Here is a 15,823-nt window from a genome sequence, read left to right as displayed (position 1 = left end):
TTTAATTGTACATACTGTGTTCTTTTGCACTTCTTGTAAACTGTTTGGCTGCAATGTGGAAATTTCCCCACAGAGGGGTGAAAAAATGTTTTTTCTATCTTATGTTGTCTCCTTTCTTGTTGTATCTGGATAATTCTGGTTTGGCCTCTGTGGCATGTAAACTTGAACGACTCAGTGGATTTCAGACCTACAGCTTACTGAGCACACACAAAGCTACAACAATGTTATTTTGCAAAGCAGTGACAACTAACAACTACTTGGTAAACATTATTTCACAATAATATTTTTTTCTAATAGGATTTTTAATTAAAGACTAAACGATATAAGTTTCCAAAATACCAACTCATTTTTAAACAAATATTCATAGAAATGTGGAATGATAGATGCAAAAAAAATGTTTTCATTTTTAGTGTACTTCCTGCTTAAAACCAGAAGAGGACGTGCTAATCTCTAGAAGACCTAAAACAATCCAGTGAACTTTATTGAGACAGAGAACAATTAACACAGAAAATAAATACTGTTACCTGCTTATCTGATTAGGTCAAAAGTAAAAAGAACAAAATATTCGTGCGTTTAAACTGCGGTCTGACAATCTTTACATTGCAATACATAAAACCACAATTTAAGGAAAGAAAGGGACTTTTAAGATGAAAGCACAAACAGTTTTGTATGAAAGTTGGCGTATTTTTTTATGAAATACAAACACCTTTGCTTAAAAAAACTAGCTTCTTGTCAATTAGTCAATTTAACTTTGAATCACAATTCAATTCAGTTTGTGATTAAGCCCCATTCAAGTGCACATCTCACGACATGTTTTTTTTTGGTAAATTTTCCATTTCAGATTTAAAGTATAGCTGATGTCTATAACAGAATAAAACTATAACTGTGATAAAAAAAAAGAATAAAGTAATAAAACAAAAACTTGAAGTATAACTATGTATTAGTAAACATGTATGTGTTTGTGCATGCATTTATGCATGATAGATAGATAGATAGATAGATAGATAGATAGATAGATAGATAGATAGATAGATAGATAGATAGATAGATAGATAGATAGATAGATAGATAGATAGATAGATAGATAGATAGATAGATAGATAGATAGATATTGTTTTTTTTCTACTGGACTTAAACGCCAGCTCGTGCCTTGAAATGTCTCGTGAACCTGCGCAGTCCCTCATTTTCGCGTCACATGACGTGTTGAGGCAGAATCGGCCACCGTGTAATTCGGTGTAACCTCAGGGCTCCTGGGAGCGTGTGACGTGCGTCGTGACCGGGAAAGGGCGGAGGGAGGCGGGGGCACCGGCTCCGCTGCCCCCGACCAGGCACTGACCTGCACCTATCCGTGTCCTCTCCTCGCGCGTGGAAAGCTCGCGCCTTCCGAACTCTCCGTGGAGTTTTCGCCTCGAGTCTTCTAGCTTTGGCCGCAGTCCCAAAACCAAACGCCACCGACGGTCGCGGAGCACCGGTTGTGTGTGTGTGTAAGTAAACCGAACTTAATATAGTTATTACTCAAAATTTTCGGTGAAATAACTCCTCTATAGCTTTAAAAATCAACTTTCTGAACGCAGTTTCGCACTTTAATGTCGCGATAACAGGTGGTTCGATTCTATGCTAACACAATAACATCATGCTACTAACTTGAATCAACCCAAAATACAACCACATTTTTTTTAAACGGGATTTTTTCAGAGTAGTAGAAGCTGCGCGGGTTGATAATTGTCGAAACTGAAGGTGAACAGTGGTGTAACAGGTGTGCTGCAGCATCATTGTTTTCCCACCTGCTTTTCCTCACTCACGTGCGTGTGTGCACGCGCAGTTATTCACACAATGCTTTTATTTCGTCTTTCTTTTTTGTTCCTGTGTTTCAGCTGCAATCAGATCGATTCCCAGCCCTCCTCCATTCTGTCTGAGGACGGACACGTTTTCCCACAGAAACCTGAGAAATCAATGGTGTGAAAATGGATTATTAACCTGATACACTGTAAGATTAGATGTTCACCTGATCTGCGGCCGTCACAATAATGCCTTTGGGGTTACCATGTCTACGCTGAACCACGTTATTCTGCAGGATAAAGGGCAGAACAATGAGAAGAAGCTGGACTGGAGTTACATTGAATGGATTGAAAATGAGGTGGTCATGACTGGGGTGGCGGAGGCCCAGACGCAGACAGACTCGCAGCCCCTCGAGCACAAGGGGAGTCAGACCACCAATCCTGTCATAATGCACATCGATCTAAAACGGATGCAGTCCAAGCTGAGGCACTGCTCCCCCGTGGACGCCGACCCCTTGGTGACACCTCTGTCGCAGTTTGACCGCCAGGCTCCTGGCCGCATCTCCACGTCTCCCACCTTGAGGAGGATGAGGAGCGTGCGGGGTCCCCTGCTGGATTTACGGGATTCCTCCGGCACTCAGGAGAAGCCAACGCCCCCGAGTCCAGCTCCCTCCCCAAACCCCCCAAACCCTGTGCTCAAACTCAAGTCTCCTACTGCCACAAACCCCCCATGTGATGGAGAGCTGTGTCCCGATCATCCTCTAGCTTCATTCCCTGGAAAGCACAAAGGCCTATCGCAGCGGTCAAAGACTGTTGGAAGCATTATCATTTCTACAAAGGAACGTCACAATTCTCATCCTTCTCCAATTATCGAGTCTGAATCGGCGGACGATGAACTGCAGCAGGTGAGCTTTTTGCTGTGAGTTTTGTAAAACAATCCTGTGTTTTCTTAACCTCAAACCTCTCCAGACTTCTCCACAAAAATCCCTGCCGCCGCTTTTCCTGCAGCTTATTATAAACGAAGAGGGTGGAAATTATTTCCTTACGGATGCCCTCTCCACCTCAGTCTGCTCTGCCTCCTGCAGTGGTCACTCACAATGCGAGCTTTTGACAGCAAGTGAATCAGCAGTTACATGCACTGACAGCTCCGACCAAACCCTCTGCCTGGAGAGCCCTGGGAAGTTTTCTCCTCGGGCCCCTGTTCACCGCAGTCAGCAGTCACCCAATAATGGAGGGGTCAGTGAGCGATGCAAAAAGATAATGGGGAGATCTATTCAGCCGGTGGTATTCAAGCGAGCACATTCTCAAAAGAGTGCCGGCATTCTCCTCCAGTATCAGAGGCTTTTGAGTGCAGGCGACCACTTAAAGCAGCGATTCATATTTGAAAGTCTTTGAAAGTGATATTAGGGCTGTTGTTGGGGTTGGGGTGTCTTCACGCCCTCATTAAGAGCTTTGGAAAGCTTTGTCTACCTTTTTGGAACAAATTGTAGCTAATGCTTTTTTTTTTTTCTCCTTTCTTCCGCAGGACAAGGAGCCTGTTCACAGAAGGTTGGTTGCTCTCTGGTTCAGCCGATCAGGAATATATTCAAATTTCTTGGTACAGCGCTCACTGTTGTGTTCTGCTTCCCCCTCAACTCTTCCGCTTCTTCTTCTTCCTTGTGGGATCATCTCATCAACAACAAAAATAATCGAGCTGTTACATCAAAGCCCCCCCGCCCCTGATTGGACCTTGGGCCCTTAGTGCATTCACCTCTTTGTTAATTGTTGGTAAGCCTGGTGGGTAAAGTTTGGAGAGCCCCGTGGTTACATTGGGGTTAGACAAATGCTCATTAAGGCTGTTTTCTCTTTCACCCCTCTTAATGGCCGGCGAGGCTCTTCTCCACGCCGGATAATTAGGCAACTTTTGTCCTAATGCTCGCACACTGGCACGCTGCCCATTACTATGTCCAGGCTTTGCGAGCCATTGGATGGGAGCGTTTTGTTTTGGGGACATCATTATTTCTCTCACTGTGCGGGAACAAAACGACCATTTTTACAAGTGCTCCTGGTGGTAGAGAGGCTGACACAGAGGAGGCTTTCTGCGCCGCCACAAAGCAACAGGATGCCTTTGTGAGGATGCTGTGGGATCAACTGCACAAGATCTGACCCGCTTTAGAGCAGCCATTGTGCCTTTCCTGCTGTCCGGCGGGCTCCGGACACTGTTGTGTGTTCTGCCTGTTTATTTCTTTACGCTTCGCTCCTAATTCGTTTAATATCAGTTTGGTCTCTGCGAGCAACAGGAACAGTGGAGACTTTCACAGCTCAACTAAAGTGTTCTGAAGGAAACAGCAGGTTACTGCTCTTTTCAACCACAGAATAAGCTTGGGTCCCAATTCCTTAACTAATGAATGCACTATTTAGGGGTTTACCATTTAGTCCAAATCTACAATTCCAAAATCCAGTGAAATTTCCCAGAAGTCTCTGCAAAAACCACTGTGCATCCATGTTCACTGTGACACGTTTTCCATGTAAAAAAAATCGATTTTAATTTATTTTATAAAAACCATCTAGGTTTTCATCCTCAGAAAATAATGGATCCATAAATAGCCTTTGTAAAATATTCATCAGGGTGTCTGCGGATCCTTAAAAGGTCTTAAATGTAATTAAACTAAAATAAGGCCGTGTAGAGCATCAAATTGTCTTAGATTATGCTGAATGGGTCTTAAAAAATTTTTCTATCAACACGATGTGACTTCCTGTCACTAAAAAATAAATAATGGTAAAAAACCTTTTCAGGATCCGTTCTTTGTTACCATGTGAAGATGATAGTTTTTGTTTACGTCAAGGAAGTTGTGATATATTAAAAAAAATAATAGGCGACAACATTAAACATATGCTATGTTAGGATTTGGTGAAGGGAATTTGTGTTTCAGGTGGTTTAAAATTGCTTACACAAAATTTTCTGATAAATCTTTAAATAACAAATATTCAGAACAAAATTGATTTGTAATATTTGCAAAGTGCCACTCTGATTTATTATTTTATGTTCATTTAGTATTCAGTGTTTGCCAAAAACACCTGATGTTCATTTTCTTTGTACATACGGTCGTAACCTTTGTGCTATCCTAGGCACTTTGACATTGGGAGTTGGGTCATCTAGACCCACTAGACAGTGCTCTGAACCTTTTTTCTTCAATGATTTGTGATCCTCACTGGTGTCCATGGATTACATGAAATCCTCTTCACCTTTATCCACCTTTGTCATGGTAGGGAGAACACGTCAGTGTAAGGATCGGATCATCTGGTCCCCATAGCATAACACAAGGGTTAAATTAGATTTAAAATGGTTGTAAAAGTCTTAAATATAACAAAATCTGCAGACACCCCGTTCATACTGATCAGGTCTTCACTTGGGGAAATAGGTGATGTCATATTTGTCATTTAAATCAAAAATATAAGTTGGGAGCTTGGTGTCTGAACTGCTTTTAAAATCCAGGGAACTACATACCTCGGCACTTTATAGTTTTTGGTGGCTTGGGAATAGGGAGGGAATTGGGACATAACCTAAACGGTCCCTCAAGTGTTCCATGTCTCCCTGCAGCCACATTGGTTTCCATGCAAACCTTAGTCACCTTTCCACCAGGTACAGCCGTGTGCGAGGATGTCATGTGTAGGAAGAGGGAACTGGCTTGCAGTTTGGCATATAATAGCTAACAAAAGCAAACATTATTGTCTCATTTGTACTTCTGCTTCATTTTTAACTTGGTCCTCCTTTTATTGTGACACAATCCCCTTTTTTGAGATGTCATCTATTGTTCCACGCTGACCAACAGAGGAAGTATTTGCAGATTTAATGAAAATGTCCTGCTGTTTCTCCTTTTATTGGTTCCTTTTCTTTCTGGCCTTGAACTTTCATCTCTTCTTCTTTTTCAAGTCTCTTAAATATTTGCCCAAAAAACGCTGGGTGTTGTGGGTCGCTGACCTGTTGTCAATCAGCGCTTAAACTGCGGAGAGTGAATCTTCAGAAAAACCAGCCCTGCTGGTTTCCACATCACTGTATTTCTGAACAGCAGCGGCAGGCGCATGTAACGGCTAATCGTCTTTTGTTAGCATGGGCTCAGTCGGGATCTCTTATGACAGCGTCACTGATCAAGTTTTTCCAGGTTCACACTCTCAAAATCATGTACAGTCCAGAAAAAATGTGCCTCTGCGCTGGCCTTTCTCTTTCTTTTTTTGCTTTCAAATTTCGCTTTCATCGAAGTCTGCGGCCCTCATTTCAGAACCTGATGGTCCATTATTGCTGAGCAGTAATCCTGAATGCTCAGCAGCGGAGGATAAGTTAGAAAGCTTGAGAACAGTGGAGGCTTTGCCTCAGGCTGAAGGTTAGGCCTGTGTTTTTCCAGACAAAGCCGTGCCTCGCTTACAAACTCAGAAACAAGAGAACAAGATTATTAGAACTGGAACACGTCATCAGCTTGAGTACTTAAACCTAAACACGATTAACAGATGTTAGGGAGGGTGTTGCATGTCTTCATCTTCATCATGTTTGCTGCATAATTGGATATCAAATTGGTAAAAATGACCTCACCATGTTTGAAATTATCATTGTTATGTTTTGTAATGTTTGTGGGTATTGTATTTTTTTTTTTTTATGTCTGAGGATCATCTAAAGATGTTTTCCATGTCTCTTCAGGCTCCATGAGAGGAGGCGGAGCTCCGTGGTGGTCAGCTTGCCTGGACTGGATGTTTCCCCTGGAGATCTTTTTGTCTCAAACGGAGCGGTGGACATCATCAACGGTTCAAATTTGTCAGGTAGGACTTTGCCTTCTAACCTCTGGTTTCCAGGCCCAGCAGATCTGCCCTCTTGTTAAACAGGCCCCGTGAGTCACCACGTCGGCCGTTTTGGCCTTTTTGCATTAAATGTTAGCCACCCACCATGACAGTCATGCCTTTTTTCCAGGTTATCACTTTCTAAAAAAAGGAGGGAAGCTGTTATCTGGTAGCTTTATAGCTTGTTCAAACAGCAGTAAAAGCCGGGCTTTGACCGTTGATCTGTTGTCGGCAAGCAGGTGATTAGCAGCCCGTTTAGAAAGAAATGAGAGTAAATAGTGCTTTCAGTCAAAGTTTGTTCTTATAGCCTCTTTAGTAATTGAGGTATTTATGATAACTAAACGACTCTCTGTTTTGACCTTTAAAAAACAAAAAAACTGAAAGTTTTTTTTAGTTTTAGGGAGGATTTGGCTCTAAAACTTAAATTGAAAACAAAAAAAATCAAATAATCAATGTAGCACCCCTCCAATCATCTTTTGATCTATTGTAAAAGTATTCCCACTGGTCTTTTAAATTAAAATATTTAAATAGCTGTTTTTAGCCAAAATCCAAAAAAACCTGTCCGTTTCTGGACATAGTTTCTGCAGAGGGGCAGTAGTTGCCTCTAAGTTGTGGGCGGGACCGTTGGCAGGGAGCAATCCCGTCACTGATTACTGAGCTCTCTGTTTATGCTCTCTCCTGCTAACTTACAGCCCGTCAAAACCCCAACCTAACGTTACCAGTGGAGCAAAAATGGCGAGCAATGTTGGAGCTATCCAGTGGATCTAGTCGTCTACAAGTGAATGAATCAGAATGTGGTGGAGCAGGCAGCTTGTGATTATATTTTCTATCTAACAAAACCATTTTTTTTGCGTCTGGTCCTGATTCTCATCGATTCAAATAAAGAAATACTCCGAAATGCAATTTCAAACCTAATTTTCTTTAAGGAACATGTTAAAAATACCAAAAACTGTTCATCCGGGTGGGCCTTTAATTAAGTCTGAAACAAATGAATTCTTAAAGTATAGTTGTTCAAATAATAAGTTTGTCTGCTTGAAAAGACATAAATCAAACCCTTTTCAAGCTTCACTGTATTTATTGTCAGATGCCTTTGTCAACATACCACAAAAAAGGTGAACTTACAAAACTACTTTTTATGGAAAGAAAGGAGTCTTTGAACTCCTCCTCCTTTGTTCCCTTTTTGCGACACAGCTCTGTAAAACCATGAATGTAAATATATAAAGGTAGGCGCCCCTTTTTGTTTTGCTCTCATGCTGCAGGTGTGTTCAGAAACAGTAAAAAAAAAAAAAAAATCATCTGATCCCAGATTTGGATTCGTGAATCTTTCTCTTCAGATCCTCCCACAGCATTTCAGTCAGTTTCTGGCTTCATCCATTCATTCATTCATTCATTCATTTATTCTTGAATGGCGTCTTCCTTCACACTGATTTCAAGATGATTAAAAACACACAAACCACTATTCGTCTTCCACCATGCTTGGTAATGGGTGTTTTTTAGTCTTTTTGTTTTGTCTGTATGCAAACATACCTATTTTTGCCCCATCCATTTATCACATTGTTCTAGATGTCCTGTTCAAATGCTCTAAAAGCCTCAGTCGCTGTCATACCTGAACGTTCTTCATAGATAAATTGAAACCAAACTGCTCCTCCCAAACGGGCAGTTTTTTCCAGCTGAAGTGTTGCTGATTGCTTCCACTATGAAGACACGCCAGAGTCTGATCCAACTATTGGACTCCAAAGATCTCTACTCTCCCACGGAGATGCCAACGTTTATGTACTTCTGTCACGAACGCAGACAAAAGATTCTGGGAAGGATTTTTCCCCTTTTTAAGTTTCAACTTATTTTCGCGGAATAAATCAGTTTTTGAAGCTGACGTCCAAAGTTATTGGTTTATTGTCAAATATTTCGAACATTGCTGTATTGTTTTCCAAAACTGGTTCCCAAATTGAACCCCGAACTGCTGCTTCTTCCGAGTGCAGAAGCAGCATGACGTAAAGTCTGAACTGACCCGGTTTGTTACAACACTCAACATCAGATAAAGCCACATAACTTTCAGCTGATCCATATTTGAATGATGTTAGTCAAAGTTCAGTAACTGAGCTTTGGACCCCTTGTCAAATTTGTTTTGTTGTATTTAAAATATGCCTCTAAATAATGTTTGCCATTGTGTTTGTATTTGACCTGCTTAAATTCACACAAAAAATACTTTTTTTCTTGGTAAGGTCTTAATGTTCTTAAATCTGATGTCTGTCTGTTTTATTGATTGTTTTGTGTGTATCTTTTCTGCAGACACTAAGAAGACAAAGTGGCCCTTTTTAAGGCGTAACACGGTAGGTGTGCTGCCTGAGTGTGGCTGCTGCCGTGGGCTTTTATTTTGGTGTGCTTTAGTTTTAGCTGTGGGCAGTTGCTTTGGGACATTGTTCTCTGACCCACTTCCCAAAGCAGATTAGTGTGTTTCCTTTTAAACCTTTCAGACCATAAGGATTTTGTAATTTGTCAACATTTGGAATGCCAAACTTCAGCCAGTCTTAATGGCGGACTGTTGGATCTGCAGACAATATAACAATTTTGGGCAGACTTTTTCCTCATTTTTATTTGATTTTTTCAAAATGCTGTGATTTAAAACCGCTTCATGTCCCTTTGCCTTTCAGACTAAAGGGAAGTTGCAGATCGGCACAGGGGCAGATGTTGAAAAATACCTTTCTACTGCTCAAATTCAAGATTGTGGAAATGCCGATCTTCAGAAACTTAAGGTGATGAGTCAGTGCGAGTGGAAGCAAAGCATCTGTGCTGTTTGTTATGCAAACCATGGTGTTGGTTCAGTCCCTAAAAAGACTCGCCATGATCAACAAAGAGATCCAGATTTCTAATCCCTAAAAGAGCCATTTGTTTATCAAATGACATGATGGAAACCTCCAGCACACCTTTAGAGGCTGCGTGAGTTTCAGGAATCATTACAAAGTCCAGCCAAACAATGACACACAGATGAGTCACGATGGTGGTGAAAGAGGACTGAGGAGTTTTCATAGAAACAAAGAGCTGATGGTTTCAAGGTGAAAGAGTTTTGTGGCTGTTCGTCTGTCCAGGACTTCTCCCTGGCCCAGTTCCTGCAGGACCAGTCGTCCCAGATGAGCCCCGACTCCCACGTCCGCAAGAGACAAGAGGCCATTTGGGAACTCTTCACCAGCGAGTGCGTTTATTTTCTGGATCAGCTGATGGTCCTCAATGAGGTGACTTTCCATTCAGACACTCACAGCACAAACAGTCAGGACCACAACTAAACAGACCAAACCCAAATGACACCAAACACTCAACGCTTTGTGTTTCTCATCCCATTGAATTCATTTTCTTTGGTGTTCCCCTTTCCGCACAGCAGCGGATTAGAAATTTAATGCCAGCTTTTTATTTAGTCGGACCTCTTTCTTCCTCCCAGGTGTTTTTAGTCACGCTCAGCAACCTGCAGCTGAGGAACTGTCTGACCGATGTCAACGTATGGAGCCTGTTTGCAAATGTCAACGAGCTTTGCCTGGTGAGACGCCATTCAAATGACTTTCTTGAACGCTGACCGTTTTATGCAAAACATTTTATGTGTGGAGCACCTTTAGAACATTAAGGAACTTGATACAGAGATGCAAAGGAAGATTTAAAATAAAAGACAAAAAAAAGTATTTAATCCAAATTGGAAGAGTTCAGTGTTTTAAACAAAGGCTACAGAAAACCATGTTTATATAGAAACAGATGAGGAACATCTGAGTTCCTCATGGAGCTGCTTCCATCTACGTCAGAAATCAGCCCTTTGCTTCCCTTCAGTCTCCTTGTTTTAAAAAAATGACTTCCGTTTTAAGTTCAGTAAGTTGGTTTGCATCCAGGAGCTGCTCTAAGCAACTAAACTGATAGTGGTGGTTTGGTGGCAGAGCTTCATGAAGTAGAGTATTGTTTTCAAAATTGTGATAGGAAACATTAGTGAAGTTACCCAGAGGGAGCACATACAGCAGAGGTCCAAAAAATGAACCCTGAGGCACTCCACATATAAAAGAGACTCTGATGTATGACCACTAATGGAGAGAACATAACCCCCTCACTTCAAGATAAGATCTGACCAACCGCTGACTGCCACCCACTTTTCCAGTCTGTTGAGAAGGATTTCATTCACTGATATTCTTGCTGAGTCAGCGTTGACGATGTCTTTCAGCACATTTAGAAGTGCAGTGTCAGTGCTGGGATCCTGTCTATAGCCTGGCTGAAATCTGCCCAAGAGGCTGTTAGGGATAAAAAATGCTTCCGCTGGATCAAAACTACTTTTCAACCATTATTTCCAGAAAGGGAAGGTTAGAAATTGCTCTGTGCGTGTTAAACATTGAAGGGTTCAGACTGTCTTCTTTTAAAAGCTGCAGTTTTGAGGGATCGTGGAAAAATACCTGACTGGAGTGAGTCGTTCCCATTTTTCAGAATATCCTGTTTTGGAAAGCTGAAAACCTTTTTAAAGGATCTAGTTGGCAAAGTAACTGTCCTTGAGGGTTTTGGATTGATTGCAGTACATCTTGACATTTTGACCCAATTATTGCCATCATAAATGTTTAGTTTAGCATCGGGGGACAACCGTCATTCAAAAAAATGTCCATATATATTTTTGTTTTTGACAGTTATTAAAACCCAATTCAATTTTCCCAGTGTACAATCAAAATTTAAAAAAAGTGGAACTTTGAGAAGGAGAAAAAGTGAGCACTATGAGATTGAATGAAAACTACTAGATTAAAACCAAGTTTATCAAAAAAAAATCAAACTTCTGAAAAAAATATGGGAATATGGGATGAAAACCAGAATTTTGAGATTATTGGGATTAGATTTGTAATCGTTTTTGTGCTGAGTTTATCTCCTATATGTCACAATTTATCACAAAACTTTAGACTACACAATACGAGGTGACGCCTCTCAAGGGACTTATCCTACAAACAAATAAACGTGTGCGAAATATTCCAGGTAAAATGAAACTTGGAAACATTTTGTTCATCAACATTTTGTTGATGTACATAGGCCAAAAAAAGTTTTCTCTGGTCAGCTCTGGGTGATTGCTGAAAGTGTCCTCTGGCCTCGTGATGACACTTGACACACTGCTTCGTGTTGCAGGTGAGCTCCAGTTTTCTGAGGAACCTCTTAAACGTCATCAAGGACACGCTGGAGATCACCGAGAGTGGTGGGCCTACCCTGCTGGAGCTGCTGAGCAAGGCATGTTCCAAATGCTAAAAGACACCAAGAAGATGATGGAAATGTAGAAATTTTATTTGCAAAATTAGAGACTTTTTCTGAAAATTCTGTAGAGAAAGCTATTTGATTACAAATGAACAAAGGCTGCGGTATTTGGACTTCATTCATCAGTTTCTGTGTGTGAATAAGTCTGAGAAACAGCTGCATCTATTGGGCCTCCAACATTACAGTCACATCTTCTTTACTGCTGCTCTCCTGTCTTTTTATGGTTTATTTCCCTCCAGGCTCATAGTCTGCATTAATGAGCCTGTTTTCAATCACTTCCGTTTGCCCACAGGCCTTCAAAGAGAGCATATGCAACAGCCTGCAGAAGTACTGCCTCAACTACTCCTCAGCTCTGCTTTATCTGGACAGCCTGAAGCTCAGAGAGGACTTTGGCTCATACCTAAAGGTACAAGTGGGAACTCGGTGGAGGCCGCTAGGTTGTTTGTGTTCGTCAGCAGAGGCCAGGACGTAGTGTTCTTTGAAAATGCTGCCAAGCATCGGGTGGAGTGTCACCAGTGAGAGAGGAATGACTCCCATTTGTCATTGGCGAAACCTTCCACGTCAGCAAAGTCTTTTGTTCGGCCGATTTGTGGCTACATTTCTTCCCTGCGCCTCATCTGCCGCTTGTGTCCTCAGTGGTGTGAGAGGAAGGAGCAGTGCAGAAGACTGCAGCTGCGGGACCTGCTGGTGGCGCCACTGCAGAGGCTCACTCGATACTCTCTGCTGTTGAGGAACGTTGCAAAGAGATGTCAGGAGGAAGAGGAGAGAAGAGGCATGCAGGTTATAGCAGAGCAGGTGGACACATCCATATGTGAGCAGCTTCTAATCCTCACTTTCTCAAAGTTTGTCTTCTGTTTGCAGGAGTTCTATGGGGTCAAATCCAGATCAGCCAAAAGGGAATGAATGAATACCAGAGTGCAAACTTGGGAAAAATAATTTGAAAACGGTTTTAACCTCGAAAGTACAATTTGTAAACTCAAAGGAAATTATGAACATTAAAACATATATACTATAAACTTACAACTATTACCAAATTAAAATGTTTTTTTCCAACAGCTGCTGTTTTGTTTTTTCATTTTTTTGTTTTTCATTTGTCTCCTTCTTTGCTTTTGGTCCTCTAATTAGTTTTCATTCAGAATCTTCTTTTTCAGAGGTGAGCTTAATTTTACATGGGGGTGGGGCTTTGAGCCCATTGGCTATTCAAGTTTCAAATGTACAATTTTCTTTTCTTCAAATTATCAGTATATCTTAAAATGAATTGTTTTTTTTATTATTTTTTACACTTTCTATGTTTCCTTTGAGTTTAAAACACTTGTTTTTTGGTCAATGTCTATTTTTCAAATTTGTTTGTTCATTCGTTTTAAGCTGATCCTGATTTGACCCCATAGAGTTCACTCAGACCGTAATGTTTTAGTTCTCCTCTGGTGTGAGGTGCTCCTGGTTTCAGATATTTCCAACACTTTAGGGCCCAAAAGGCCCGCATAGCTGATGTGACGTTATCTGTCAGCACAAACAAACCCGCTTTTAGGCTACATGCCTTGGACGGCCGCCAGCACGGCTGTCCGTTTATTCTTCACAGCAGGCCTTTTCCTGCAGCGCTGTTGTGACGGTTTACTCTGTAACTAGAATGACAGGCTGTGGGAAAGCGGCTGCAGGTTCATGGAGTCGCATTGAGCGAATGCCAACGTCAAGAATTTCCTTAAACCTGTTCCAGCATTTTAAGTGTTGTACCACAAGGTATTCTGTACCACGCCTTCCTAAGGTAATGACGGTGTCAGACAGCTGATGGGTGTTTGTCACCGCAGCTGAGACGTTGTAGGTCAATGTCCTCTCAGGGTGGGGGACATATTAGTCAATGAAAAACTGAGAAAGCTCGCCACTCCTCATGTGGCGCCGCCGAGCAGATTAAAAAATACCAGAATTATCCTGAGATGCACTAAATCTAGCTTGACTGGATTTCCAGGATCAGCTGTTCAGAGAAAATAATCGTTTTGGAAATGAAACTAATTTTTGTGTGCAGTTTTGCTCGCACCATCACGAACTCCAGCATTTCCACTGTGTTCAAAACAAACCCGGTGCTTCTGAAAGTGAACTGTGGGGTTTTAGTGAATTCCATTGTTTTCTGGGAATTCTTTTCTGAAATCAATTTAGCTATGGAATTCCAAACATTTGAGGGGAAAAATTAAAGAATTTAAATGTGTCTCATTACATCTCTTCAGAGACAGTTTTGCTCACACGAACATGGACTTCCTGTTTGCAGGTGACTTGGAAGGAAAGGTGAAATGGCTGCATAACTTCCAGAAGGTGAAACTCCTCAGAGACGCCCTGGTGTGGACGCCTGTGTGGGAAAGAGACAAGCGTGCCTTCATCCCAGAGGTCTGCCAGCTTTCTGAACTTTTCCTGACATTAATGTTTGTTTATGCTAGAGTTCTGCTGACAGAGCAAAGCGCAGATATGACCACACTTGTTTTTATCTTTAAGGGAAATTTGATATCTGTAATTGCTTTTTTACTGTGTCATTACGCCACTATCAGGAGATCCTATCTTCAAATGTGGGCTTCTTTCAGACGCTGAAGCATCTCCTGAAAACCGTCACTGCTGACAACCTCATTTCCCACAGAAGTCTGCTTCACGAAGGGAAACTGGTGCTCACAGGTGCCTGCAGCTGCTGGAACATCAGCGCTTTAGCTCGGCTGAAATCTAAAAAGGTTTCTTTGGTTTCTCATCAGAGAACACAAAGCTGATCGATGCGTATCTGTTCCTGTTCGATGAATTCCTGTTGATCACAAAGATAAAGAAAAACAAGAAGGTGGGTTTCTCTCATCAATATGAAGGTTTTTGTTGCTGCTGCGCTCACCGTGTGCTCTGATTCTTCTGAAGCGGTCCCTCACTTCAGACCAGAACCCTCTGAGGGTTCAGCAGCAGAACCTGGAACTGGACCAGCTGCTGAAAGAGGGCTCCACGTTCACTGTTCTGGACCAGCCCATCTCCCTGGACCGACTCCAGCTCAAGAACATTGATCAGTTGAATGCCTCCAGTAATGACAGCGTGGTTTTTCTATTTTCTGTAAGCTTGGTTCTGTGCTGCTGTTGCTAAAATAATTTTTTTTTTCTTCTTCCTCACAGCATCTGGGCTGCCTCATTCTTTCATAATAATGCACCACAACCGCTACCAGCAATGCATCGGAGCATTTATCCTACAAGCTGCATCTGAGTCTGCAAAGGTAGAGTCAAAAGTTTGGAGACATTTTACAAGATTAGTCCTTAAAAACATGAAGAAAGCAAAGTTTCTCTTTCATTTTTCAGTACAACATTTTTTAGAATGGCTTTTAATACTCAGTTGGTAGCATTTTTTTATTTACATTTCTATTTGTCTTTTATTGCTCGTTGCATTTATAATTGTATGGTGCTTTTATAGATTGGTTCTTAATTTGCCTAATTTTAAACTTTTCCTTGGCCTTTCTTTTATTGTAAAGCCCTTTAGTATCTTGAATGAGTTTTATGCAAATTCTTCCTTTTATATGTATAACTTTAAAAAAAAGATCCTGCAGCAAATATTGTCATCTTTCATGTTATTTTTCCAGAGAGAGTGGATCTCAAAGATAGAGGGCGCTGTGACGGAGCAGCTGAAGCTGGACTCCGAGCATCCGAGAGTCCAGAGCTCCTCCTCCTGGCTGGAGTCCTCACAGATATGACCTCTTCAAAAAGCACTAGAAGCCATCAGAAGCTCCCACTGTCGTCCAAATGTCTGTACATGACTGTTCCAGCACTGTTTGTAAAATGTGTGCCTTCAAGGCTGCTGCTGCTGCTGCACTACAATAAAGAACCTTAAACCTGTTTATATAGGTGAAGCCTTGTCATGTCAATCAACTCAACATTTCAAATGTCTTTAAATTAGGATGAAACTTGAATTTCTATCATGCTAAATTAATATAGACCATAATAAAAAATGGCAAATTCATTATGTTAAACATTTTTCGAGCCATC

The 15,823-nt window shown here is 41.4% G+C and overlaps 1 protein-coding gene across 1 annotated transcript; it reads left to right on the top strand.

The window, feature by feature from the left end:
* The first annotated feature begins 1,220 nt into the window (after positions 1-1,220).
* plekhg7 (pleckstrin homology and RhoGEF domain containing G7) lies at positions 1,221-15,679 on the top strand. Its single transcript, XM_023955928.1, has 17 exons — positions 1,221-1,484; positions 1,875-2,683; positions 3,304-3,326; positions 6,451-6,569; positions 8,877-8,917; positions 9,239-9,340; positions 9,674-9,817; positions 10,021-10,116; positions 11,715-11,813; positions 12,130-12,243; positions 12,474-12,648; positions 14,098-14,213; positions 14,405-14,492; positions 14,567-14,646; positions 14,718-14,874; positions 14,963-15,060; positions 15,421-15,679. Exons 2-17 carry the CDS (start codon positions 2,045-2,047, stop codon positions 15,529-15,531), a joined length of 2,202 nt encoding a protein of 733 aa, XP_023811696.1. The 5' UTR covers positions 1,221-1,484; positions 1,875-2,044; the 3' UTR covers positions 15,532-15,679.
* Positions 15,680-15,823: the final 144 nt, after the last annotated feature.

The sequence above is a fragment of the Oryzias latipes genome, chromosome 6 (genome assembly GCF_002234675.1).
Source record: "Oryzias latipes chromosome 6, ASM223467v1".
Classification (NCBI taxonomy): domain Eukaryota; kingdom Metazoa; phylum Chordata; class Actinopteri; order Beloniformes; family Adrianichthyidae; genus Oryzias; species Oryzias latipes.
Note: the sequence above shows the minus strand (reverse complement) of the source record. Positions and strands in the feature narration are given on the sequence as shown.